At 40.3% G+C, this 25,975-nt stretch overlaps 1 protein-coding gene across 6 annotated transcripts; it reads left to right on the top strand.

Annotated features, from left to right (window-relative positions):
• The first annotated feature begins 5,903 nt into the window (after window positions 1-5,903).
• Window positions 5,904-25,629, top strand: rubcn (rubicon autophagy regulator). 6 transcript variants are annotated; one of them, XM_077584021.1, is made up of 22 exons: window positions 5,904-6,323; window positions 8,741-8,894; window positions 9,558-9,641; window positions 10,524-10,683; window positions 10,769-10,875; window positions 10,970-11,180; window positions 11,370-11,798; window positions 13,109-13,156; window positions 13,535-13,630; window positions 13,960-14,075; window positions 14,184-14,382; window positions 15,399-15,506; window positions 16,042-16,116; window positions 17,089-17,149; window positions 17,303-17,435; window positions 17,513-17,658; window positions 17,761-17,825; window positions 17,916-18,154; window positions 18,374-18,435; window positions 18,545-18,698; window positions 21,161-21,254; window positions 23,628-25,629. In XM_077584021.1, exons 1-22 carry the CDS (start codon window positions 6,286-6,288, stop codon window positions 23,762-23,764), a joined length of 2,916 nt encoding a protein of 971 aa, XP_077440147.1. In that variant the 5' UTR covers window positions 5,904-6,285; the 3' UTR covers window positions 23,765-25,629. The 6 variants fall into 6 exon arrangements, with proteins under 6 accessions (XP_077440147.1, XP_077440149.1, XP_077440148.1 ...); XM_077584023.1 differs by lacking the exon at window positions 13,109-13,156; XM_077584022.1 differs by lacking the exon at window positions 16,042-16,116.
• The last annotated feature ends 346 nt before the right edge of the window (window positions 25,630-25,975 follow it).

The following is a 25,975-nucleotide window of genomic DNA, read 5'->3' as shown; positions in this document are numbered from 1 at the left end:
CCCCACCTACAAATAGTCTGACCTAATACCGGATCGCCACTCTGACTAAATACTGTCTTTATTTTTGACAATGTTGTGTTGCCAAGAAGTGGCCAGAGATTTGGTCAAAAGTGCTTGAAGTGCAGTTTTACCATGTTAGCCCTATTGTCTTTCATTTACAGTTTATGTTCAGGGTCATAGGTGAGGCTACACCCTTGACTGATTACTGCCAATCGCAGAGCACATATATGTCCAACATTCACATTCACAGCTTTACATAACTCAGAACTGACGTTCTCCATTATAGTCTCAAATTTCATTGTAGGTAATTTGAGGTGCAAATAAGCACAACAGTGTTGCATCTATGATAACGATGTCCGTATGGAATGACTTAATGCATTTGATTGAAATAAAAGTCATATCTTGTCTTTTTTTCTAAAAACAGATTTAGATTATTACATTTCATTTGCCTTGTTAAATTCTATAACCACAAAAACAATTTTCTGTTATGTAATTCAAAGGCAAGTAGACGCCGAACAAATTTGTTCAAAAACATTCTGTCCCCTTTCACAATTTCTACAAAATACTACGTGTACTGTAGATCATCATTAAAATACTGGGAATTGTTTGTTCGCTTACCGAAAATTGGATAAAAGGCTTATTTATCTAAGATTTATGTTGAGCACTGTGTGCGCCTGCCACTGGTGAATTTCAGACAGATCAGGAATATTATTTATAACCACCCTTATTCATCTGTCATCACATAGTTTTCAGTTGAGAGTTTGACACGTAATTTAGAGGGGCGGTGAAGTACGCGGAAAGTTGCAGTCTAAAACAGGCAGAAAGGAAAGACAGCTGTGGCAGAGGCATGTGTAAAATCCCAAATGAAGTCATACTCATCTACCTACCTGCCAGATAGCTGTCATTTACATAATCTTTGATCTGTATTTTATTTATTTTTTAGATGAAAAACAAAATGTAGTATCATCATATTTATCACTATTGTGCTTGACTGCTGATTATTTGACTGACACATTGTGGGTGGGAAGTTAACCCGTCAAAGCCTTCTCCAAAATTGTTGTCAATGATTAAAAAAACAAGTTCGAACCTCCTCAGGTTTGTTGGAGCATTCTTCTACCTGATTTAAACATTCAAAACAGGTCAAGGGAACATCGAAGTAGGATGTCCCAAATAAACAGCAGTTTCTAAGAATCCGGGTTTGTTGGCGCCTCCATGTGAATCGACTTTACCTTTTTAATGTCTTGCAGAATCAAGTTAATGTAATCTTATTCACACTCAGTTAGTCCCAAAGGAACCTCTAATGGGATTGGGATGACCAGTTATTTCTATTTAATCTAATTGATGTGGTCAAGTTGCCTTATACGTTTTGTTTTTCTTCCGCAGACCATAACAGTGTTGCATAATACAGTATAAAATACTCGGACACTTTGCTGATGCTTTAAAGAAGGCTTTATTTTTTATTTATCATGCCATGATGATTAGGGACGGCAGCTGTGCTTTGCGACTAGTGAGCCTTCACAGGCTTCCTCTCACCAACAAGTGTATGCATAACAGTAGACTGGTTCTCGCCTCCAAGTTTATCTGTGCACATTCTGGCTGGTTTCTGGCCATCTCTTATTTTAGCATCGCTCGGCAGGCTGGCTTTGGTCATCTCGCCAGTAAGTGTGTGCGTTTTGGTTGGCTACTTGCTTGCTTCCACTTACGAAAGCAGACAGAGTTGGGGAAAAAAACACGGCGCCACAGACTTTGGTTATCATAATGACTGGGGACGGAACCTGAGCTTTGAGGCTAACAAGCCTTCATAGTCTTTCTCTCACCAGCAAGTGTGTGCATACCAACAAGCTGGTTCTCACCTGCAAGTATCATCTGTGGGACTGTAGCCAGGATCTCACTGGCAAGTGAGCACATTCTGGCTTGTTTCTGGCCATCTCTTATTCCGGCATCGCCTGCCTTTGGTCATCTCGCCGGCAAGTGTGCGCACTTTGGTTGGCTCCCTGCTTGCTTCCACTTGGGGGGAAAAAAACACAACAACACAATTTGTGTATGCCCCGCATGGACTCCCAAGTGCCGCCTATCAGATGCTAACACTGTTAGCTAATGCTATCTATGCCGCCCAAGAAAACTTCATGCAGCTCTCTGCTTACCTGTGGGCTTTCACATCATAACAGTATCACAAGTTTCTGCATTATAGTGTCTCTATATTTCATTCCAGGATTCCAGTTTTCCTGCAATTGGCTGACAACCAGTTCGGGATGTATGCCGCCTACTGCTTGAAGCCAGCTGAGATAGGCTCCAGCACCCCCCACGACCCTTGAAGACAAGCGGTTAAGAAATGGATGGATGGATGGATTCCAGTTTTCGACCAGTCCAGGTTGAGGTCGGGCAGAGAAGCTCAATGTGGGAGGCCTTTTCAGTGTAAATTAGCCACACTCTTACATAAGAGTGGTGAGTTGAGAAGGACTGACTAAGAGACACATTTTCAGAAATAAGCAGATAACAAAAGATTGAATTGGTTGTTTAATTTAGCAATTAATGGGTAGGCAGGCACTCTATAGACTCAAATATTTGTATACAAACAATAAAAGTAAATTTCCATAATATGTTCCCTTTAATGACTTTGCATGATAATACAAACTAAACTACAGTCATAAAGCAGAAACATATTTTCAATTATTTTTTTTTTTTAGCACAAATGCATAAAAAAAAGACACTTTAACTGTGTCCTTGACTAACCTGTTTACTATTGAGACGTCAAAAGGCAAATTTTGCATTACCGTGACAGACCTCCTATATTCATGCGTTCAGACACGGCTCCGCCATTTACAGTGGTGACTCCCACCAACCTTGGTGCAACATTTGCCTCCCCAACAACTTTGTCATCAACTTGCTCAAACGTGTTCTGACTCCTTCAGACTTTCCACACTTCTTGTAAGGGGGAAAAAAAAGGCATGTAGCTTGAGGCTAGCACATCATTCGCTATGTGGACAAAAGTACTGACACCCCACAGGGGCTGAACTCCCCATCCATCCATCCATCCAATTGCAATTGTAGGGTTGCAGGTGAGCTGGAGCCTTTCCCAGCTGACTTGGGGCGAGAGGTGGAGTATAACCTGCTCTGGTCGCCAGCCAATTGCAGAGCAGACATTTCCACCTGCTTATCGCACCACTTAACAGTGGCAGAGTGGGCGAGTTTGGCATGGTAGAACAACTTCAAACATCTTCCCATTGGCATAATGGTTTCTGTTCAAGAAGTTGTGAGGATTTTTTCAGAAACTAGCCAAACAATATTTCAGTGTCACAAATCTGGGTTGCAAGCTCTGAATTTTCCATTTTATTGCATGTGTTTTTTCTTGGTAATGATACCGGAACTTGCTGATGAGCTGATCATTTGATTCAGGTGTGTTGGATGAGAGAAACATGGAAAACATGCAGGGGCTCTTGAGGACAGGACTTGGTGACCCCTGCTGTAAAAGTATGTATTTGCAGGGGGGTGGGGGTGGGGCATATTTTGAATTAAAACAAAAGTAATTTGAACTTTAATCCCTTTTCTTATGCACTGCTATGAACACAAGTATGACACTAAATCAGAAGAAGAAAAATCAGGCTTTCTTAAGTCACTCGGTTATAATTAGACTGTTTGTGTATCGTTTGAAACGCAGAATTCAGCCATCTTATGTCATAGATCCTGTCTGAAAGCAAATCTATTTGGGTCATTTTGAGCCGGTAAGCGAATATAATCGAATTTCCGCCTGCTTCCGTCCGCACCAAAAATCACAAGCATCATATTAAAGTGACACAGAATGTATTTAGTATCTCAACGTCACACGGCACCACACACAGGAAATGTTGTGCAATCCATTTCCCCGCCCCTTCAATTCTAATTGAATGACTACCCGCATGTTATGAAATGATTACTCACTGTTCAGTCATCTGAAACCACACCTCATAATTACTGCGAAGAAGACTCACTGTCACAGTGCGTGTGGTGTACTCGACTGCAGCCACGTACTTGGGAATTTACATCTGTAAACTTGATGACTTGATGAAACAGATCTGTCACCAGCCTGTAGGAACATCTTGCGTAGAGAAAGTTTGTCTAATATGCAAATAATGTGATTCCTGTAATTGAATGTATGGATCAACAGTTTCATAATCATGAGAAGGAGGAGGTACAAGCCAAACTAGTAACGAAAACATTTGCTGGCTATTTCTATTAATAGGGGGATATATCAATGTTATATTAGATTGAGTAAACACTGATCACAAAATGGCTAAAATTCACCAGGGAGCTGGAATGTATCGCAACTGACTTTGACGGGTTAAAGCAAAAAAAATAAAAGAGAGAGAGAAAAAACACGGTCTTACATTTACACTTGTGGGCAATCAAGCTTTTTTTTTTAAAATTATTATTATTATTATTTTTTATTAACCTAACATCCTTGTTTTTGGTATGTGACAAGATTCCAGAGTGTCTGGACAAAACTCATATAAGCACGATGGCCAGTGGCATGCGCAAAACACCAAAGAGGGGCTAACAAATAGCTTCTATGTGTTATTAAAACCCTTTAAGTGAAGGACATTTGAACACGAACAGTAGAGCAACACATGCATCGAGACAATTTAATAATACGCAAAGGTAGCCTATGTAATTTTATCTTCTGTCCTGTCTGTGTTATACAGCTCAATGTGAGTCTGGAATAAATTAATTAATAGCATTTCCAATCATTTCAGTGGGGAAATATGAATTGAGATTCAGCTGTTTTCAGTTAAGAGTGTGCTCAAGGACCAAATAAAACTTTTAAGTCGAGGCACCATGAAATCTTATTGTATTATTATTAGGCAAGGCAAGGCAGCTTTATAGTACATTTCATACACAAGGTCAAAATGCTTCTTAAAACAAAATAATTAATTAATAACGGTAGGTTACTTAAAATGACTAAAAGAGATTAAAGTGCAGGAAAAAGATTTTGGAAAATTGATTTTAAAATAGTGCTTTAGAAGACTGCAGTAATAGCCTATGCATGGGGTGGGGGGGGGGTATTGATTAGAGAAAGCTTTCCATTTTTAACATGGATTAAAAGTATTAGTAGTATTATTTGATATATTTCTTACTCTAAGTGCCATCCATCCATCCATTATATATAGCACTTGTCCTCATGAGAATCACGGGTGAGCTAGAGCAGCCTAACCAGCTGGTTAGGTGAGCGGTTTGGTACACCCTGGACTGGTCGCTCGCCAATCATAGGGCACAAACAGAAACAACCATTCACACTCACATTTACGGTGTACAATTTAGCCTTCAACTAGCCAAACACGTATGTTAGAATGTTAAACAAACTGAAAAACAAAACCTCTCAAACAGGGGAGAACATGCAAACTCCACGGAGCACCTAGATTCGAACCCTAAACCTCCGAAATGTGAGGCATATGTTTTAATCTCTAATCTAGCCTACTGCCAAGAATGGTAATCATTCTATGGTAATCATTATGGTATAGCGTATCCTAACATTTTACAATGTATTTAATATTAGATATTTCTTTTATTAATCCACAGACTACGATTTTGAAATTACAATCCTCTACAAATGTAATGCATTATTAGAAGACAGCTAGGACAGGCTACAGCGTGCCCACGTCCCTGAGGATTAGCAATTCAAATAAAGGGTGGATTGATGGATAGAAACATAATTCTGTATTGGGGTATGAGAGACTTTTTTTTTTTTATATAAGTGGGTAAACGTGTCCTTAGTAACACAATAGTGTGTAGATGGCGCCATCATGTGGTTAACGAATGCAGGTTGTCATTCTTTTTGGTAACCAAGAGTTATCGTTATAATGTTACATTACTGCGCATGCGTATTTAGCCGCCATTTTGGACCAATATTTACAATCGGAGACGAACAACAGGGGGCACTGTTGGCTGATGCAAATCAATCAACTAATGTTGAAATATTTTTGCTGCTAGTTTATTCTAGATGCCACGGGACAGTGATAGCACATCTTAGCTAGTACAATAGTCGCAAAGAGTGATAATATAAATGTACACGCAGGTAAATCTAAGATTAGGGTCAAAGGGTGCAGTGTTTTAAAGGCACAAACACCTCCGCCCACTGGTTGATGCTAACAGGTCGTGTGGCCTCCACTGTTTGGATTCAGGGCTCAGGCAGGCGGGGTCGAGATGGCGGACAATGCCAAACCTGTGTATATTCCTCGACAAGCAAACATGCTGCTGATGTGATATCCAGCGATTTCCAGTGATTTTTGTGCACTCGATTTCAACCAGGACATGGAGATAACGTCTGACGGAGAAACGGCGGAACGCAGGTGAGTGACAGCCGGGAATGTGTCGGGCTCTCTGGACTGGTTGTCGGTTGACGTTTTCAACTTGTAGCTAATAAATATTGTCCACCATGGACATGGACGACGCGTCAACGCTCCCCAAAAGTGTGCATTTACATAGGCGCTTGGCAGTCGGCTAAACTGTTAAAGCTAACGCCCAGCTGAGCTGCTAGGCTAACTAGCTGTCAGAATTTTTTGACAGTTCTCAAATTGACATACAGAAACGACATTTATTTTTAATCACACACAAACCTCGTTCGTTCGAATGTGCATGTGTGGTGGGACAGTGTAGGTAGGCACTGGAAGCGAGAACATTTACATTGTGTTTTATCGTAAAATGTTTTGCATAGTCGAACAGTCTTTGAATTGAACTAGTCAGTCAGGCCTGCTTGACGGTGAGTGCTCACACAAACACACAGGTCAGTCGAGCGCTTTTCTGGTGCTGTTGCTTTGGTCTGAAACCCTTTTACGTTCATACCTAGCAAAATGCGCAACGTATCTGCGCATGCGTGAGTCAATTACGTTTTATTTTTTATTTTTTAAGGCTACCAAACAAACGAGCGGCCACAAATTTTGTATGCTAGTACTAAAGTCTATGTCAAACTGTAAACCAGTGGTGGGCAAACTGCAGGTTTTGGATGTTTCCCTGCTCCAACACACCTGTTCCAATAAACAGAATCGTTATCAGGCTTATGAGATTTTGCTGATGAGCTTCAGGTGTGTTGGACAAGGGAAACATCCAAAACCTGCAGGGCTGCGGCCTTCGAGGACTGAGCTTGGCTACCTCTCCTGTAAACCTTAAAGCTTGTAGACATTGTTTAAAAGGCATTAATCTTTAAGTAGCAAAATGACAGGTGCGCGTTGTTTAACTGCTCTAATGGAAATTCTAGACTTGAACGTTAGTGTAAAAAAAATACCATTGCAAAGGTCCATTAAGTAACGTCAGCAGTAAACCTCTGTTCCTTCTTTACAATTTCTCGACAGAAAAGAAACATCCAAACGGATGAAAAAGATGGACTAAAATTGTAAATTTCTTTAACACATATATTTTTTATATTTATTTATTATAACTTGTAACCGACGAGCAGACAGAGGCTAAGTATGGAAAGCTAGCTAGCAAACAGCAAAACTAATGGAGCGACAGAACATGGGATCAGCTCAGCAGAAATGGTCTGGTGGTCACTGTCGCTTTTTAAATTGAGAAATGCTTTCCACATTGTATTGGTGTTAAATATTATCGCAGTGTCAAAATGACGAGTGATACAGTGCCTACTCGGGTTATGTGGTCAAAACAACACAACATATGGAATAATACTACGTGAGTCGTGACATTCAAGTGCCACACATGCAGATGCAGCAAAAAAGCAAAAAAAAAAACCTCATATACTTTTCGTTCCCACAGACACAGATAAAGAAAGATGACTTGACTTTGAGATGTGGTTAAATTTACTGTCATTGTGCAGAGTGCCTGTCACACAGCCAACGAGTTCTTGTTAGTCCGTATTTAATTCTTCCCTCCCTGTAGCATATTTCATGACTGGCGGTTGACGAACACATCACATGTCAGCTGCAACCGCATGACCAGCGTTTATTACCTGACCCTCAAGGAATTTCTTATCAGTTGCTCGTCCCAACTCCCCACGGATAAGATATTTAATTGGCGCTATGATTTAGTGGCAGCTTTTTAGCAGCCTTGCCGTCTGCTGACTCGAGGCAAACGGGAGGAAATCCAATGTAAATGTGAGCCAGCGCTGAATGGCTTCAAGAAAGTCAAGTATCATTTACTTTTTTGGTGCATCAGCGTTCCGCAGCTGGGAGCTGCGGGAAGTCAGTTAGTCAGTGTTTGGAATACCACACATCAGCCCCGAAGACAATGCACCCATATGTCTTTGAGTGTTCCTCTCCATGCACAATGAACAGAGGATGGCTGACATAACAACATGAGGTCATGCGTTGTGCTTGTGTTTTGCTAAAAGCACAGTGGAACTTACAACACTACAACGTTTTAAGTCATATTTCCACATTTAGGTAACAGCTTAAAAAAATGAAAACAAAACTACTGCATTATGCTTTCAGCAATTTTTTATTTACGTTTGGTAAAATTAGTGTATGCCACTTATATTAATCAAACTGATTATATTAGCCACGTTGTACAACTTTTGTGGCTTTTGAATGTAAAAACTATTGAAGATCTTTTGTTTAAAGGGATTTATCTACTATGGCAAGAGAAACAAGATGATTTGTCTGTTGTTTATTAGCTGTCAGCACTTACTGGAACTGAGCAGTTAAATCCCTGGAAATGTATTTCAGTTGACTTGAGTAATGAATTCAGCCACAACGCAGCACTTCTTCTCCGTCCTTCCTCATTCCTAAACTTCCTGCCCTCATGATCTTCCTCCCAGGCGCGAGCTCTGGAAGTTGTTGTCCAGCCTGAAGACTACAGTGGAGGGCCTCCTGTCCACAAACAACCCCAATGTTTGGTCCCGCTACGGCGGCCTGCAGCGTCTGCACAAGGACATGAACAACATTCTCAGTCATGGACTGAAGAATGAGCAGGTCAGACATTCAGACTCGGGCCAGGTCAATATCACACACTTTTTTTTAGAAACAACTTCACAACAGATTTAAAGTGTGAAGTAACATTTTAGTATGTTTACTTAATCGGCATTTAAGTGCAAATAATGTTGCTCACTGTTGGATATCGCATCATATAGGTGAAGTGAATTCGCAAGGTCATATGAGTGTAAGAATAAATTAACGGTTACCTAATAAAACTGAACAAACTCCCATCAACGTGATGAGTGATGATGTGGCAACTGTGCATCAGAGGGAGAATTTTCCTAGCAAGTGAGACTTCATGTTTCTGTTATGTACATCAAAGCTAGCTTGCCATCACTGTCACTTTTCTGTGACTACAAAAAAAAGATAAATAAAAAGCATGTTACATGATTTAACTAGTACTCCCACTAATCCAAACTGTAATGATGATATCTATTTGCCATTGAAACCAGTTTAACCTGTGATGTTGCAACACTGCATCAGGCTTTAAAGAAACATGAATCTTTTAAGTGCCAGAATTGATATGAACACTGACCAAAAAGTAAATTCCTGTTTTGAGTACACCTTGTCATTTAAAAAAATGTCTAAGGTGAGTACATTGTCAGTTACATTTATGCAAACATTATTTCCTAAACTTTTTTTTCCCAATATGTATTGCAGGTGTATTACAAACAGAGAGACTTCTGGCCATTTGTGTGGTGTGTTCGGCACATCAGCCCTCACCTTGCTGCACATGTTGAACAGGTACATTATGATACGTACATGATACATGTGAATTGCCTTGTACCTGGCGATCCGATTTGTATCACGATTCATAGGTCGCGATTCGATACTGATTAATCCCGATACAAATCTATAAATTGATTATTGCGATTTTTATTTTATTTTTAAACTCAAATATAGAAAATACTCATCAGTAAACTTGTACATGTACACTGTAAGATTTGTATGAAAATGTATTTATTTATTTGAAAATTCAGGCTTATAATTGAGCCACTGCATTTAACAAACAGGTTGCAGTCTGTTTCATGTTTGAACAGGACTGAAATAAAATATTAAGGCTTAATGTTCCATTAATATAACATTCTTCCATGCTTAATGTGTAAATCCTAAACCTAAATAAGACGTTTTGTTGAATATTCCCATAAAAAATTGATGTTTAAAAATCGATTCGGCCGCATATTGAATCGATTCGAGAATTGCGCGCTGTAATATCGCAATATATTGCCGAATCGATTTTTTCTAACCCCCCAAGTACATACACATTGGACACATTATCTAATGCAAGTTAGTTAAGGAATAGAAGCATTATGTACTTTTTATATTGCGTATACAGTATATGCATGCTGTAATATTTTTTTCATGTCCGTTTAAATCATTTTAATTAAAAAAAAATCTTGAATTTCTCCTATGGCAGTAGGTAGATCATGTGTTGTAGTTTAGTGTTTTGCTCCCTCATGTAGCTAAATAAGAGCCAAGATATGACCAGCAGACTATGAACAGAATTGTGCAATCTTGATGTTTGGTTGATTACCATGAGTAAAGAATAGCTCAGTTATTCCCCCCGCTCCCTTTTTCTTTATTTGACTAGTTGTCTTTCTGTCTGTTCTTCCTTTCTGTCCATAGTTCAGTCAGCTGGAGCCGGTACTGAGCAGCCGGGTGCAGAGTGCTGGCGAAAGCTACAAGGCTGAGCGCTGGTTGCTTTACAGCTTGCAGGTTCACATGCTGTCGGCTCAGCTCAAACCTCTGCTCAGGTGTCACGGACATGCAAGGAAATACTACAATCGTAAGGCATTCATTGTCGTATTCTTTTGTCATTTATTTCTAGTCACCTCTCTCACTCAGTTTTTTTTTGTTTTATTTTGTTTTAGAAGATGCCTTTGTGCTCAGTGAGCCACATGTCACCGCCATGTTCCAGTGTCTTGAAGCTGTGGAACAAAATAACCCCAAACTGTTGGCCCAAATAGACACAGTGGGGGTGGGTCTGTTTTGGTTTTTGACGGGTGGTGATTTCACATATACCTTTCATTGATTACAGATCCGAGCTTTAACTTCATATTTCCATCCTGCAGCTGTCCCCTCTCAAGAACCCGCCGTGCCTCGGCCTGTTGAAGACCCAGAGCCTGTGTGTGTTGCCCGGGGCTGGCGGGCCCTGGAGAAGTGCTGATTCGACACCGGCGAAAGAGTCTTTAAATCGGAGGCTCACCACATCTAATTGCTCCCTCAGAGATGTGGCTGTCACAAACACCAGAAGCAACATGATAGGAGTGAGCAACAGTACAAGTGAGGAAATATTGCAAATTCCCAAGAAGCTTTGTAATCCGGTGGTCAGCATGAATGAGTAAATAGGTTTATATACAAAATTCGAGTTTCCATTTCAGACTCAAGATTTTTATTTTTTTTTCGGATTATATGATCTGATATAAGGCTATGAAATGAGTTCATCTCTGCATCTGCTGTGTTCTATTGTAGATCCTACCTCACGAACCAGCAGCCTAGGTCCTCCCTGGGTGTGTTTGACCAGCCCGGAAGAGAGCGAGCTGGGTGTGACCCCACCTCCTGGACATGCGTCCATACCCTCCATATCTCTTTCAGAGTCTCCCTCGCCCTCCTCCCCACAGCCTGACGCGGGAGACTCGGGTGACGGCGAATATGACGACGGTCCAGAGTACCTGGCCATTGGCAACCTGGGTCAACGCATTCGCCGCAGCACCCAAAGCTCCACGCACAGCAGCGAGCCCAGCGAGAGCAAGGACGACCAGTCCATGCAGCCAAATCCTCTGGCTCTACCACCACTCAGGCGCTCGTCTTTTTCAGAGGGCCAGAGGGAGCTCGGCAGAGGGCCCCGAGGACATACCCGCTCGTTTTCTGACACGGGGGTTGCCCAAAAACTCAGGAAAGGTAAGTAAATCTGAATTGGTGTTAAATCACCAATATCAATATGAAGCAATGTCCTTGAGACGTCACCTTATCGTTTGTGTCCCAATGATTATAGGACAGTGGTTCTTAATCTTGTTGGAGGAACTGAACCCCTCCAGTTTCCTATTCACATTTACAGAACCTTTCGTTATTGAAAAATAAAATGATTTTTGTCAAATTCAAGACATATGTATAGAGGTTGAACAAAATGAGCAGGTTGAGTACCCTTTTCATCAAATCTTGCTCTCTTCACCTTGAATTCAGAAAGCTATGTGTTCTTGCGCTCCACATCTCCATTCAGCTTCAGGAAGTGTTCTTTAGTTTTGCTAGTTGTGCTGGACTAGAATTGTTAACTTGGCGTTGCAAATTATGTCTGTAGCACACTAAATCCCATCACTCAACTCTACTCTATATTTATAGAGCACCTTAAAACAAACAATCATTGCTGTTTTCTTAAAATGCAATCCAGGGGCATCAGATACAATGGGAAAAAAAAGCAGAGGGCCCAGAATTGAACCCTGTGGAACACCATACGTTCTGTTATACTTGTGAATTCATATAGCACATATTCGCCTGTCCACTTTCTTTTTTTTGCTCAACATAGTTAGTATTAAGGGGTTAAAATAATAAATATCATCCCAACAGTCACAATTCAACCACTCTGTGCACCAAATTCCCTGCAGCACAGATAGGCCAAGCTATGTAGCGTGATCACCTGCAGCCAATAATGATATAATCTACATATTACATAATCATATGTGTCGGGTGTATGTCTCTGAGACCGACTGATCGAACCCAGGTTAAGTCCCACTGATCTTGGAGCTAAGTTTTCTGCGGTATAATTCCCCTGGCAGGTTCACCCATGGCAAACCGGTCCGAGGTGATTGACCAGTCAAAACACGACTTGGAAAATTCCTTTGAACTTCGATGGTGGGGGAAGATGCTAGTCCGACGAAGCAGATCCAAATCTATTGAGGGTCAACTCGGAATATCTAGCCCTTTTAGAAGGATTTTCAACCCACGTCCCGGGAGAGACTGGGGAAGTTGAGTCAGAGTGGACCATGTTGAGGTGGCTGACTGGAGCTTCGGCCAAAAGGTGTTTGGGGCCTGTTGTGGCAAAAATCCCCGAAAATGCTTAAGCACCGCACGTGTGTTTAAGGAATGACTCATCGACTAACCTTTTTGTCTAAGATAAAACTACAATATTCTCTTTGCTCCCACTGGTTTCCCTTCTTAGTTGAGGTAACATGCTCTCTTTCTGCTCTACTTCTTTTTCTACTGTTTGCGGGAAGGAGGGGCCCACCGGAAAATCACCATAATAATAGAGGATCCGGTAGCAGGTTGTCAGTGCAGTTTCACTGTACTCCATCACTTGAACCCTTCCACCCTTCTTTCTTTTCCACTGCATGTGGATGAACATTCCTTTCCTTTCATTGATATCAAGTTCCATTTTCAGTTTTTCAAAATTGTTTGTTTTAAGACCATCGTGTGCACCTTCTTTGCTATTGTTGTTGTTCCTGCAGTGATCGTGACATTTTCAGACTGACGTGTGATCAAAGCTCAGCAGCCATAATTTTGTCTCTGCATGCAAACCAAAAAACTGTCATTTTGTGGAAGAAAAATATTAAAAGCCATTTTATTTTCCCATTTTCATAAATGTGGCTTAAATGACATTAGTGAACGTGTGTAGCGCTAAATATGCATGCTTTATTCCTCAGAAACGGGGAGCGAAGACTGCTGCGTTAAGGAGTACAATCCTTTCACACCTCAGCGCAATGACACAAGCACGCCCACTTCCCTTTACATGGAGTCTCGTGAGTATAGACATCCTGACACAGCATATCTTGCTCAGTTTGTATAAAGGAAATAGGATGTTACAAAAAAAAAAGTTTAATGCTCGACTTCCCTGACAGGCAACAGAACAACAATTCCGGAATTAGTGTTCCCCGCTATATCACAGTTCTATCGTTCTTGTCTGCATTTTTTATATTGTTTTTTTCCCCCATTTTCAGTATTTACTAATGCCTCTTGTGCGTCGGAAGAGATAGCCACAGTTGCCAATGCACTTTCTAACTGTTAGGTGAACTCTCATAAACCCAATGGCATTCTCTTTTTGAGTATGTATTTTTTGTGGTTGCTGCAGATGGATCCCAATATAGCGGGACATCAGATGGTTTGTTCAGGAAGCCATCAGAAGGCCAGAGCCTCATCAGCTACCTGTCAGAGCAGGACTTTGGCAGCTGTGCTGACCTTGAAAAGGTTAATAACACTTGATGCTGAACTCACAATGTTGGAGTTGACACTTAAACCGGATGAGAAAATGGTCACCTCTTACAACAAGCTCCTGGTCCTTTTTACATTACGCAGGAGAACGCTCACTTCAGCATCTCGGAGTCTCTTATCGCAGCTATCGAGCTGATGAGGTACAATCTGCGGCGTCAGCAAGAGGAGGGTGAAGAGGAAGGAGACAGTGACTCTGAGATTCAGCAGCTCAAGCAGAAGATCCGCTTGCGAAGGCAGCAGATCCGTCGCAGCCGCCTGCCACCCTGCATGGCCTCCCAGCACCGTAAGCTGCCGTTAAACTGCCCAGAAAACTGTACAAAACCAATGTGGGCAAATATATTCAATTGCTATTTATCGTACAGTGACTGAGAATGCGGAGGTGGATTTGTCTTTTTTTTTGCAGCCATAACAGCTTCTACTTTTCTGGGAAGACTGTGTAATAGATGTTGGAGTGGTTTTGGTAATTTTTGCTCATCCAGTCAGAACATGTGCTGTCTCTAGCATAGTTCATCCAAAAGGTTTCACAAATAAGAAGTCGAGTCAAAACTCTAATTGATTAATTAAGCAATATTTATGGATATGGGGTATTTGTGGTGTTCGTCTTTTCAGTTGTTAGATGTAGTAAAAGGCAGCAACTCTGCCAGTTAAGCGTAATACAGTGGACCCCTACTATTTGCAGGAATAGGGACGGGGCTGGCCTGCGAAAAGTAAACATGTCATCACTGAATAATTTATGCCAATTATAATTGCATTGGGAATGTACTTATTTATTTATCTTCTAAAGGGAAAGTCGTCCTTAAACAATTCTTAAATATGTTTTATTTGACCTCACAATGTAAGCATGACATTCTGATTAATATTACATTTGTGGAATATGAGTTATGCCGCAAAATCCATCTCAGGGGGCGGCCATTTTTCCACTTGCTGTCGACTTAAAAGGACGTCACAGTTGCGCAGGGCTCAAGCAACAACCAATCACAGCTCAGCTGTTTCCTGAAGCTGAGCAGCCTGAGCTGTGATGTCATTTTCACTCAACAGAAAGTGGCAAAATGGCCGCCTTGTGATATTGATAAAAACTGCAGAATTTTGCTACTTAGCTCATATTGTAATTTTATGCATTATTAACCAGAATACCATATTTAGACTGGTGGTGCTGCATAGACCATATTATTGTCAATAATTTTGGGGGGAGTTAACTTCCCCTTTATACCCAAAATATATCGCTCAGCAAGTGTTAGCCGCCATTTTGCGGGAGTCCACTGTCTTTATGTATATCAATCGACTTGTGTTGGTTTGTAGTGTTCCATTCAACTGATAGCAACGGTTCGAGGAGGAGCTCCCAGGACTCCGATCACGGCTTATCCGATTCCGACTCTGCAGAGGAGGTGGAGGAGTGTGAGCTACGAGGTATGAAGATGGATGGAATTGAATTGAATCAATAAAGAAGAAGCTATGGGTCCACATTCATAATAACCCCATCATCACATTGTCTTCATACTGCTAACTAAACATGTCATTGTTGATTTAATCATTTACCACACATAAATAAGGTTGCAGAATAGCTGGGTTGAAGTGTTTGTTTCTTTGTAATGTTTTTCCAGTCCTTAGTTATGAATTACCAGGGCATAACAATCATGCATAAAAGGTGTTTTATTTGCTCTAAGAACGAACCCCATTTTGGATCCTGATTTGGTTTAGTGTTCATAGTTTCAAACGTCATGGATACTGGTACATATGTATGGACTTACTTTGTTTTGATTGTATACACTACTCACGGGTGACTTCTTGTGTATATGTCTGAGGTGTGTTTCATATATTGTGCGTCTTGGGGCCTGGGTGACAACGTGTGTGTTTGCATGCATCGTGAGCAATACTTGTTTGTGTCAGAAATGTTGGTGCTGTGTGGTGATGGCTGTGCTGAGTGTTAGTTTTTGTCTCTCAGATGGCTGTGAGGGTCAGTCCCTGCTGGCGGTGTCTCAGAACGGCCTCTCCTTGTCACTTGCCTCCCTCTTCTCAGGTATCTGCTGGCTGTTGAGAGGGGGCGGGGTTCCTTGGGAAGGGCAACACACTTCTTCACTCCAAATTGAAAAATTCGGTCTCATAAGCAGTCCTAATAAACTGATTCACACAGATTGCGTCATAGATAATAATAATTAGTTTGGGAGGAAAAAAAACAAGTCAAATAGTCTTGTTTGGTGCTCCATGTTTTGTTTTGTACCTCAGAAGAATATGAGACGTTTATTTTCAATTTGGAGTCAACTCGGAAAGGTTTGTGCAGGTGCTTGTTGCTTAGTACTCTGGTGTGTTTGGGTGCTGATGCCTGCGGTGGACTGCTTAGTTATACAATCTGTAGAGCTGCCATTCATCCTCTTCTGTGTCCTCGTTCCTTAGTCAGGCTTTCTACTGGGGGGCCTAGTTGCTGTCATACTTAGTCATTCCCATTATCATTCCTTCCTTTAATCAAGCTCAATTCCAACTGCTTTTTGTTTTGTATTATGACAGTGAAATGGCCAGTCATCCTTTTAATATCAAAACAGACCAGTACAAGGCGTCCTCCGTTTGCAATGGCGTTCCGTTCATATGGCGCAAAGTTTGAACGCAAATCAGAATGTGCCATGGTCTATTGGTAAACTACAGTTGTACGGTTATAATTACAGTAAATATTTGTATGAAACACTGGCCATAAATATGAAAATAAAGTCAAATGCAAAACAATAAGTACAGCTGAAACTGAGCGTTCCTTCTTTCAACTATTACATCTTTTATAACAATACAATTAATGTTGCTGACATTCTGTTTTTCAAAACATGTTTCTCATTTTTTTATTTCAATAGTTTAAATGCTTAGCTTTAGTAAGTAGTGTTATGTGATCTGTGGTGAAGTATCATCCACTGAGTACTTGGATACGTTGCTAGTATAGCGAGTGTTGTCGTCCTGACATCACGGGACCTGATTCAGTTCTCATTTTCAATGTTGTCGTATGTTTCAGAAGCAGACATAAAGCGCAGCGTAAGCTCCAGAAACAGATCTTTTCTGAGCTCCGAGTCCATGCAAGTGAAAAATATTTTACTCTTTGCATGATGTCAGGCTGATGATGTAGTATTGCAAAATTCTTATGCGGTTGTTATTAATGTTAGTGCTCCCCTGGTGTATAGTATAATTTATGTTTTTGCTCCTGCATTATTTATGTAATTCTTCTTCAGGTCCACCTCCTTCCTACAATCCAACTCTGCGGAGTCGGTGGCCATGGGTTTGCTCAGACAGTTTGAGGGCATGCAGCTTCCTGCTGCTTCTGAGCTTGACTGGCTGGTTCCAGAACATGACGCTCCACAGAAAGTACGTCTTCGGCGCATGCTACATCGTTGGTGACACAACAACAAAAGTCATAACACCGTTTGTCGGCCTTTTCTCAGCTGCTGCCCATCCCAGACTCTCTTCCCATTTCTCCTGATGACGGAGAGCATGCAGACATCTATAAGCTAAGGATCCGGGTACGCGGGAACCTGGAGTGGGCGCCGCCTCGACCACAAATCATCTTTAACATTCACCCTCCCCCCAAGTACGTGTTTTTGTCTACATTTTGTGTTGTTTGAAATTGCTTTCATGCTAAAGGAAACACCTTTTCACCTTACAATTTTTTTTTTAAATGTTCTTCTATCAGGAGGAAGATAGTTGTGGCAAAACAGAATTACCGCTGTGCTGGCTGTGGTACTCGCATCGATCCAGGTACAATTCTCCACTACAGCTGTTTCATCGCTGGTCCCATAGCCATTGTTACACATTTTAATAGCAACCCTTTTATCCTTTGTGGGACAGATTATATTAAGAGACTCCGTTACTGCGAGTACCTTGGGCGTTACTTCTGCCAGTGTTGCCATGAGAATGCGCAAGTGGTGGTTCCCGGTCGAATTCTGATGAAGTGGGACTTCGGCAAATACTACGTGAGCAACTTTGCCCGTGACCTGCTGAGCAAGATTGCCGGAGACCCGCTCTTCAACCCAAATGACATCAATAGCGGCCTTTACAAGAAAGTTAAAGCTCTGGAGTCTGTCAGGGTGAGCCATTATCATCCAATGGAATGTTGTATTTAAACGGTTTACAATGAGTTGAATGTAGTCTATGGCTGCGGACAAAATATGACTGATGAGTGCGAAATATCCTAATTGGGTAACGGAAGCTGCATGGCTAGTGATGACTAGATTGGGAAAGCAGAATGAATGAAATCCCTGCTGTGTTATTAAAACATTTTTAATCCTCATATTCTTGCTTTTTAGGTTTTGAGAATGCAGCTGTTTCATATGAAAAATCTCTTCAAGACGTGTAGATTTTCCAAGGAGTAAGCCTTATGTTTTCACATTCATGTCACATTATTTGGGCCAATATGTACAAAATGTCACCCCCTGTATCACACCAATAATAATGTCAGTATGCTTGTTATCTCTCAGGGTTCTTGAGCAGTTTGACACTCTTCCATGTCACCTGACCGAGGATCTGCACCTCTTTTCCTTGAATGACTTTTTGTCTGCGCGCAATGGAGAATTGGCCCCCCGAATGAAGGAGTTGCTTAAACTCGGCACTGTGCACGTAGCAGGCTGCGTGGTAAGAAAACCTTGGGTTTTATTCAGTATATGGACTGTTTATTTATTGGTTTATGTTTGTGATTACCGTAACTAAATTCACGGATTTTATTTACTTTGTCCTGTTCAGCCTCTTTGTCTTCTAATTCTAAATACCAAAACAAGTATTCAATTACCAAAATAATTTGATTTAGCTGATGTCTTAGCTTTGTGCTTGTTCTCTCTTCACTGGACAATCTTCATTTAATATTTGCAAATCTTTCAGTGATTTTAATGCAACCTTTGAGTTTGAATTTGCAGGATGCAAGTTGACCTTATTTATTGGAGTTAGAAGTAAGTTCTTCCATAAGAAATAATGTGTCCCTGCCACCACCGTCAAAACCTTTAACTGTACAGTAACATTTACGTATTGAAAGATTAGCTGTTTTAGTAATCTTTTGCGTGTTCAAATAAATCAGAGTTGAGATCTCGTGAAGAGGGTCCTTGCAAGGTATTTTAATCAGAAGCTTCTGATGACACAAAGAAATTTCACCAAGCCATGTTTCTGTCCAAATGTGTGTCCTCTCTCTCAGACACGTGATTTTTATTAGAAAACGCCTCCCCCTCCCTCCAAGTACAAAATCTGATTACATTCTCCCAGTATACTAGATTGTCCTTGAACTCTCAAAAAACGGATTTCTGACGAACAGAAACTAGACTTCTTAGATAAATAAAAGACACTTATTAACTTTCTCATTTCTGGGAAAAGAGGACGAAAGATAACAAAGAGGAGAAAAGCATTACTCATCAAGCTATATTAAGTTAACATAGTTATATGTACATCTTCACAGCTGTAACTAAATTCAAAACAGTTAAAAAATAAAATGAAATAATAAAATGTCAACAGTATGTATCCTAATTGTCACACAAATGTAAAAAAGTTATTAGTAATACATTAAATGACAAATGTGTGTTGTTAACATCCAGAGTTCCCATGGGCTTCTCATAACTCTTGTTGAAGCTGATATATGCTTCAGAATAAGCACTGCAAATAAGTCACACAAAGCCAAACAGATCAAACAACACTATCTTAGTGTTTTTCCTGCCCAAGAGTGTGATATGCTTATGTTTATGCTCATCAAAGTCAGAAGTTTTAAGATTTTTGGTGGCATATTTTTCCATAAATTATTATTCAATTTCCATTCAAAACTAGTTGGCACAGGTGCTCCAACATAAAAAGTAGATGTTTGTTGTCATTTGTTGACCAATCACAACTTTTACCCAGAATTCAAACTGATGGGTGATTTATAATCCAAGACCAATTTTTTTTCTCAGTTCTTTGTGGAGATTAGACGCTGTTCTTGTTATAACATCAAAACAAATTACAAGCGTTCCTTGGTGTACAGCGGTGATCTAAGCCACATTTATACGAGAGTCAGAATGTGTTGTTTACCTAAGCCTGCGGTGTTTCCTAATGTTTACTGAGTAAAGGCTCACATTTACTTATTTGAAAATGTACCTATCAAATCGGAGGGTTAGTATACTGGCGCATTGAGGCAACCGCTTATATCTGCGAATACTTCTCCTTTTTAGTTTAAAATTGCTTACTTGGTCAACTAGAATCCTTTGCTGTACCCTGACCAATGATAGAACCCAGTTTGTGGTTTTGTGCATTTTGGTCTTGCAAATCCACTTGTCTCGTAACAGTGTCATTTTAGCTACTGCTAAATGAAGTTAAGACCATCTTTAATCAAGGACTATATTATGGATATATTATGGAGCACCAAAACTGCCAAAATTCAAAATAAATAAATGACTAGAAGTGAAAATAAAAACGGATATAAAAAATATATTATTTAAAAATTTAATTAAAAAAATATGGAAATGGAAATAAACGACCAAAAAAAAAATATATATATATACACATAACTAAATACATTTGTATTAAATTTTTGAATTATTATTTTTTTATATCCATTTTTATTTTTACTTTTAATCATTTATTTAGTCATTTATAAAAAAAACATTTTTTTTTTGTCCGTTGCTCCACTGCAAGCCGATCCCACTCACTCGACCATTGAAAGGCAGTTTGTAACAACTGAGTCCAACTCAAGACGCTTAGGATCGCCCCCTCATTTGAATAACATTTTGTCCCGGCAGTATGGACCCAAACTGCCAAAATTATAAATAAATGACTGAAAGTGAAAATAAAAACAAATATAATTTAAAAAATTTATACAAATGTATTTTATATATATATATATATATATATATATATATATAATTTTGTTTGTTTTATTTCCATTTATATATATTTTTTTATATCCGTTTTTATTTTCACTTTTAGTCAATTTATTTAGTCATTTTTTTATTTTGAATTTTGGCAGCTTTGGTCCTCCATACCTTTTATAGAGGAATCTTGTCACAAAGCTATAGTAGGTGCTTCATTTTGGTCAACCACGTCCAGTATTAACGCTCTTTCATCTGTGTATTGATCTTCTCCAGTTGTGCCAGGCAAAGGGCTTCGTGTGTGAGTTCTGTGGCAACGACAAAGACATCATCTTCCCCTTTCAACTGAGCAAGTGCCAGCGCTGCGAAGGTGAGCCCTCTCTGCTGGTAGCAGGCCTGGGTGGCCTACGAGTGCCCCCTCGCCGGAGCTCAGCTCCCATTGTCTGGATAGACTGGAAGATCTCCAAACCTCGTAGGCTGGAAAGGGCTCTCTCCAAGGACCGGAGGGAGGGGGAGGGTGGGGAGCAGGATTTCGAGTCAGCTGAGAGGGCGGAGGGCGGGGACCAAGAGGAGTTGACACATAATACAGAAGCGATGATGGGAAAAGGGGGATTATTTGGGCGTTTCTCTCCTGGGAGATTGGTGAAAGCTTTTACATGGCACCACGGAACTGAAGACGATCAGGAGGTGACAGGCGGGAGCGAGTCTCAGAAAGAAGGCGGGGAAGAGGGTGATAAAGGAAACGAGGAGACAGGCGAGGTTTTCAGTAAAGCCGGGTGTAAGAGTGAAGAAGGTGAAGATGGTCATGCAAAAAGAATCAGTTTGGTTAAAATTCTCCACTTGGACCGACTGAAGCAGAACTTCTCTAAGAGTGACAGGAAGAACAGTGACAGCGAGACGTGTAGCAGCCAGGAAAGTTTAGAGGAACTGGGGACAAGTCAAGGGAGGAAGGAGAGATGGTTTGGTCGTCTAGGCAGGACCTTCTCTAAAGGAGACACCAACGACATCAAAACGCAAGCAAAAGAGGAAGAAAAACATGAAGAGTCTGAGAGAATATTGTCTGGAGGTGGCGCTGTGGGGGTGGGCGAGGGGAAAGTTGTAAAAGAGACTGAGGACAGCCGCGACACGGACGGCGGACAAGTGGATTCGGTTCCGGTCCAAACCAACTGGCGAGCTCGAAAGACTCGCAGAGCCCGCAGAGTCACTCGAGGCAGACAGACATGCGAGGAGAGGGAGGATGATGGGGCCAATGAAGAAGACGTTCATGGATGAAAAATAGACTCTACTGTGTACAGAAGCACAAAATGATTCATACTGTGGCACATTTTTAGTGATTGGATTTTATTTGGTGAAGGAGTATTTTGTAGAGTTTTTTAAAATATTTCCTGAAAGAGAAATTGAGATGACTTTATTATTGTATTGGTCTTTTTTTTTTTATATATATACGAAATTGGATTTTCAGCAAAGTCACAATTTGACACATTCATGAAAATGGTTTGAAATCTTAATTTTATGGTGAAGGTGAGTTGCAGGTCTGTCACTTTCCTTTGGTGGTAGTAACTGAGCACTTTGGTGGTTTTGGGGAATTTGGTCACTTGGCTTGTGAATGCACAGATGGTGGACTGTTAAAACTTTTGGTGGTGGATGACTTGAGGTAAAGATGTTGGGCTTCTTTCTTGCTTTGCTCTATCCGCCTTCAGTTTGTTCCTTTTCACACATTTAAAACCACTCTTTCATTTGTTGAATGTGTCAAAGAGGAGTCAACATATTAATCTTTGCGAAATAAATTGTTCAATATGTTTTTGATATTCCATGAAACATTTCTATAATTATTGCAGCTTAATATATATACAATATATGCATTTGGCAGAATGAAACCGCTTATTATATATTTACTTGAGAAGATTAAAGTAAAAGCCATTTTAAAGTCACATTAAGGACTTCATTTTTGACTATTTCAGGCTCTGTGAACATCCTGAAGTGCTAATTTACACAATTGTGTGAACACGCAAGCACAAAATCCCAAAGTCAGATAACGACTTTGGCGATGTATGGTGTGACGTGCAATATTACTTTCAACGCAACAGAGCAGAAGTGAGTCAGATGTTTAATTTATTAAAATCCTGTAAATGGTCACCTAGAGCTGAAAGACCAGAACAACAACAGAAGAGTGGCACATAAAAGCGGTGGGAAAATGGCGGCTTGTTCAGGCAGTGTGAAAGGGCTTAATGTTTACACTTTTGCATTTCATTGGAACATTTCTCAGCATGTTGCACTTTGATTCCATTTGATTGTCAGGTAGTCATGTAGATAACAAAGGTATTGATGCTATTTTAAGTTTATTTTAGTTTGAGTGTGTGTTTTTTGTTTTTTATCATTTTTACATTCCCTTGCTGTTACTTGAGTTTCATTCCACATGAACATGAAATAAACACATTTTGGAATGTTTTACTCATCGTTTCGTGTCAGTCCCTCATAGTTGGTCATGTATGTGGAAGTCGTGTAGATAAGCGCAGTCGTCAGTGTCACTTTCCTGCTTGCTATTCCCTCCTGCCTCGCTGCTTCTCACCTTTGCACCTTTTATAGTCTGCCTCGCATTCTGATTGGCTGGCACCGTTCCCTTAAGGCACAACCGGTTGGACTGGTTATTTTCTTGAAACATGTTTGCACTCTGACGCCCGTGTTATGTTCTTTTGACAGCATTACAACTAACGTGTTTTTTATATGATGTTTCTCCACCCAGATTGCCATGCTTGTTACCACCGCGTCTGCTTCAGAGCAGGCAAGGACTGCCCCCGCTGTCAGAGGCTGGCCGAGCGCCGAGAGAGGATGGCGCGCAGGAACATGGAGCAGCAAGAGGACGAGGGCGGCGGAACTTAGTGGGGAAAACGTCGAGACAAGAATAGCAGAAGAGCACAATGTGATTGTAATGCCTCCGTTCCGGCCGGTCATGTGCTTTGTCAAACTAACTGTTATTTTCTGCAAGCACCTTTCACTCTAGCACTTAACACTGGAGAAAGCGTCCAATATGAAAAATGAGTTTTGTGCAGCTTTTGTGAGAAGTGTTTGCTGCCACGCCAGGTGAGATGTTGCAATTTCTCTACTTAGAAAGGCAAGCTATGGTGCAGCGCCATGCCACGGAGCCAAAAATTGTTCAATATCATTGGCACTTAAATGTTTTCCTCTGCAGTAAAACATGCACATAACTAATAATCCAGGGTTATTTGTTGTTGTTTTTTGTTAGCTCCTGGCAACAGTGACATTTACATGCTTCAGACATATTTAGGACTTGTAGTTTTGATTTAAAATGGATGAATTATTATTATTATTTAAAAAAAAAAAAGAGATTCCAAGTACAAAAAAACCCTTTTGCAAATGGTTTTCAATGTACATTCCTCCCGTTATTGTGTTTTAATTGATTTTTCGTTTTTAGTGTTTTATTTTATTTTTAGACACCTGTGCCTCAAGACCAAAAAGATTGGCAGGGCTAGCTTGCCAGGCTAATTATAGAGCTTAGTAGCCACAAAAGATGATGAAGAGCCATCTTAAAAGGCATAACCACAGCAGAACTCACAGGTAAGATAACATTTTGGCCAGAACTTTTCTACATTCTAAACAGAAAACATATCTGAATGCTTCAGTCAGCGTTTTTGTTTAGGGTGGTTGCCTATGTTAAAATATTAGTTAGGCTAGTTGATATGCTGATAAGGAACATAGCAATGCTGCACCATAAGCTAAATCTATGCATTTAATGCTAGCTGTGTGGCCAAAGCTAGGAAAGACTTAGCTAGAGCTAGCTAGCAGCACATCGACTAGATTTAGCCGTTGAGCTAAAACCAGGACAAAATGACCGAGGTAAAGCCACCAGCACACCTTTAGTTAGGAGTGGGTTAGCAGCAGTTGAGCTAAAAGCGAGGGCAGCGGTAAAAGCTAACGGCCTTGTGTTGGTCCAGTAAGATTTCAGTGATGAAAACATTCTTAATGCTCATTGCTTTGTTACACTTTGAATTGTGTGTTGTGTTATTAGACTGACTTCATTTAGCCGGTATGTCAACCTGCTGTACTTTATGCACGAAGGTTTACACAGGCCTAATCAGCACTTAACTTTTCTCTAAATGTCACTGAATTGGCATTCCTGGAGAAATTTCAGTTTATTGCACTGACATAAAAAAAAAAATCAGGGAGAGGGATGGAAATGTTAAATGTTGGATTATTTTCTGATGTTTATCAGAACATTATTATTCACTTGACCAGAACTGGTGCACTCATTAGCGTATATGCGCTCCATGCCAAATGCACACTTAATTGAATCAAAAACTAAGCTTAAATGGCCTTTTTTGTTTGATTGATTTTTTCCTCAAAATATTACCTCCATAAATCAAAACTAACAAAAGAAAATTTTGGGAAATCACAAAAAGAAAGTTGTTATCCATCCTTTTCCGTACGTTTTCAAATGGCGTCATGCCAACTTGGTCCTATTTATGGGTCCACCCGAAGGAGACCAAAGTACTATCGTCCTTATAGAAATCTGTCCACTAGCATTGCAGAGACCAATTTAGCATGAGTTGACAGCCTAGCCTCTTCTGCTGATCCTGAAGGTTCTGAACCCACAAATTCTATGTTTGATTGAAAGTGTATTACAGATGAAATTATTTTCTAATATTGAAATTTAAATTTTTATAATGATTGTGTTTTATTTAATCATTATGGAATTTTATTGACAATAAAAGAATGGCAAGACTGTTGATGCGAGTTGTTGCTTGTTTGCTGCACTCATCCACACTTTTAATGTTCCGTCAGATTTATTTTTTATTTATTGCAATTACCACAAAGTGCAATGAAAATTAAATATTGATATAGAAGAGCTTGTGTCATACAAGAAAAAGAAGGGCCAATATCAGCACTCTAGGTATGGATTAATCATTTATTGCTATTTGATTTTGTGTGATGTGTTGCGACAGGCTCACAAACAATGTAAAGCAGCCATCAAAAATGGCCCTGAACTCCAGCATAAGCTTTACTCACCGTATTCTGGAACTACTTTACTACTTTCTGCCAAATATGATGTTGATGGATGTTTTGCACTTTTTG

The sequence above is a fragment of the Vanacampus margaritifer genome, chromosome 13 (genome assembly GCF_051991255.1).
Source record: "Vanacampus margaritifer isolate UIUO_Vmar chromosome 13, RoL_Vmar_1.0, whole genome shotgun sequence".
NCBI lineage: Eukaryota > Metazoa > Chordata > Actinopteri > Syngnathiformes > Syngnathidae > Vanacampus > Vanacampus margaritifer.
Note: the sequence above shows the minus strand (reverse complement) of the source record. Positions and strands in the feature narration are given on the sequence as shown.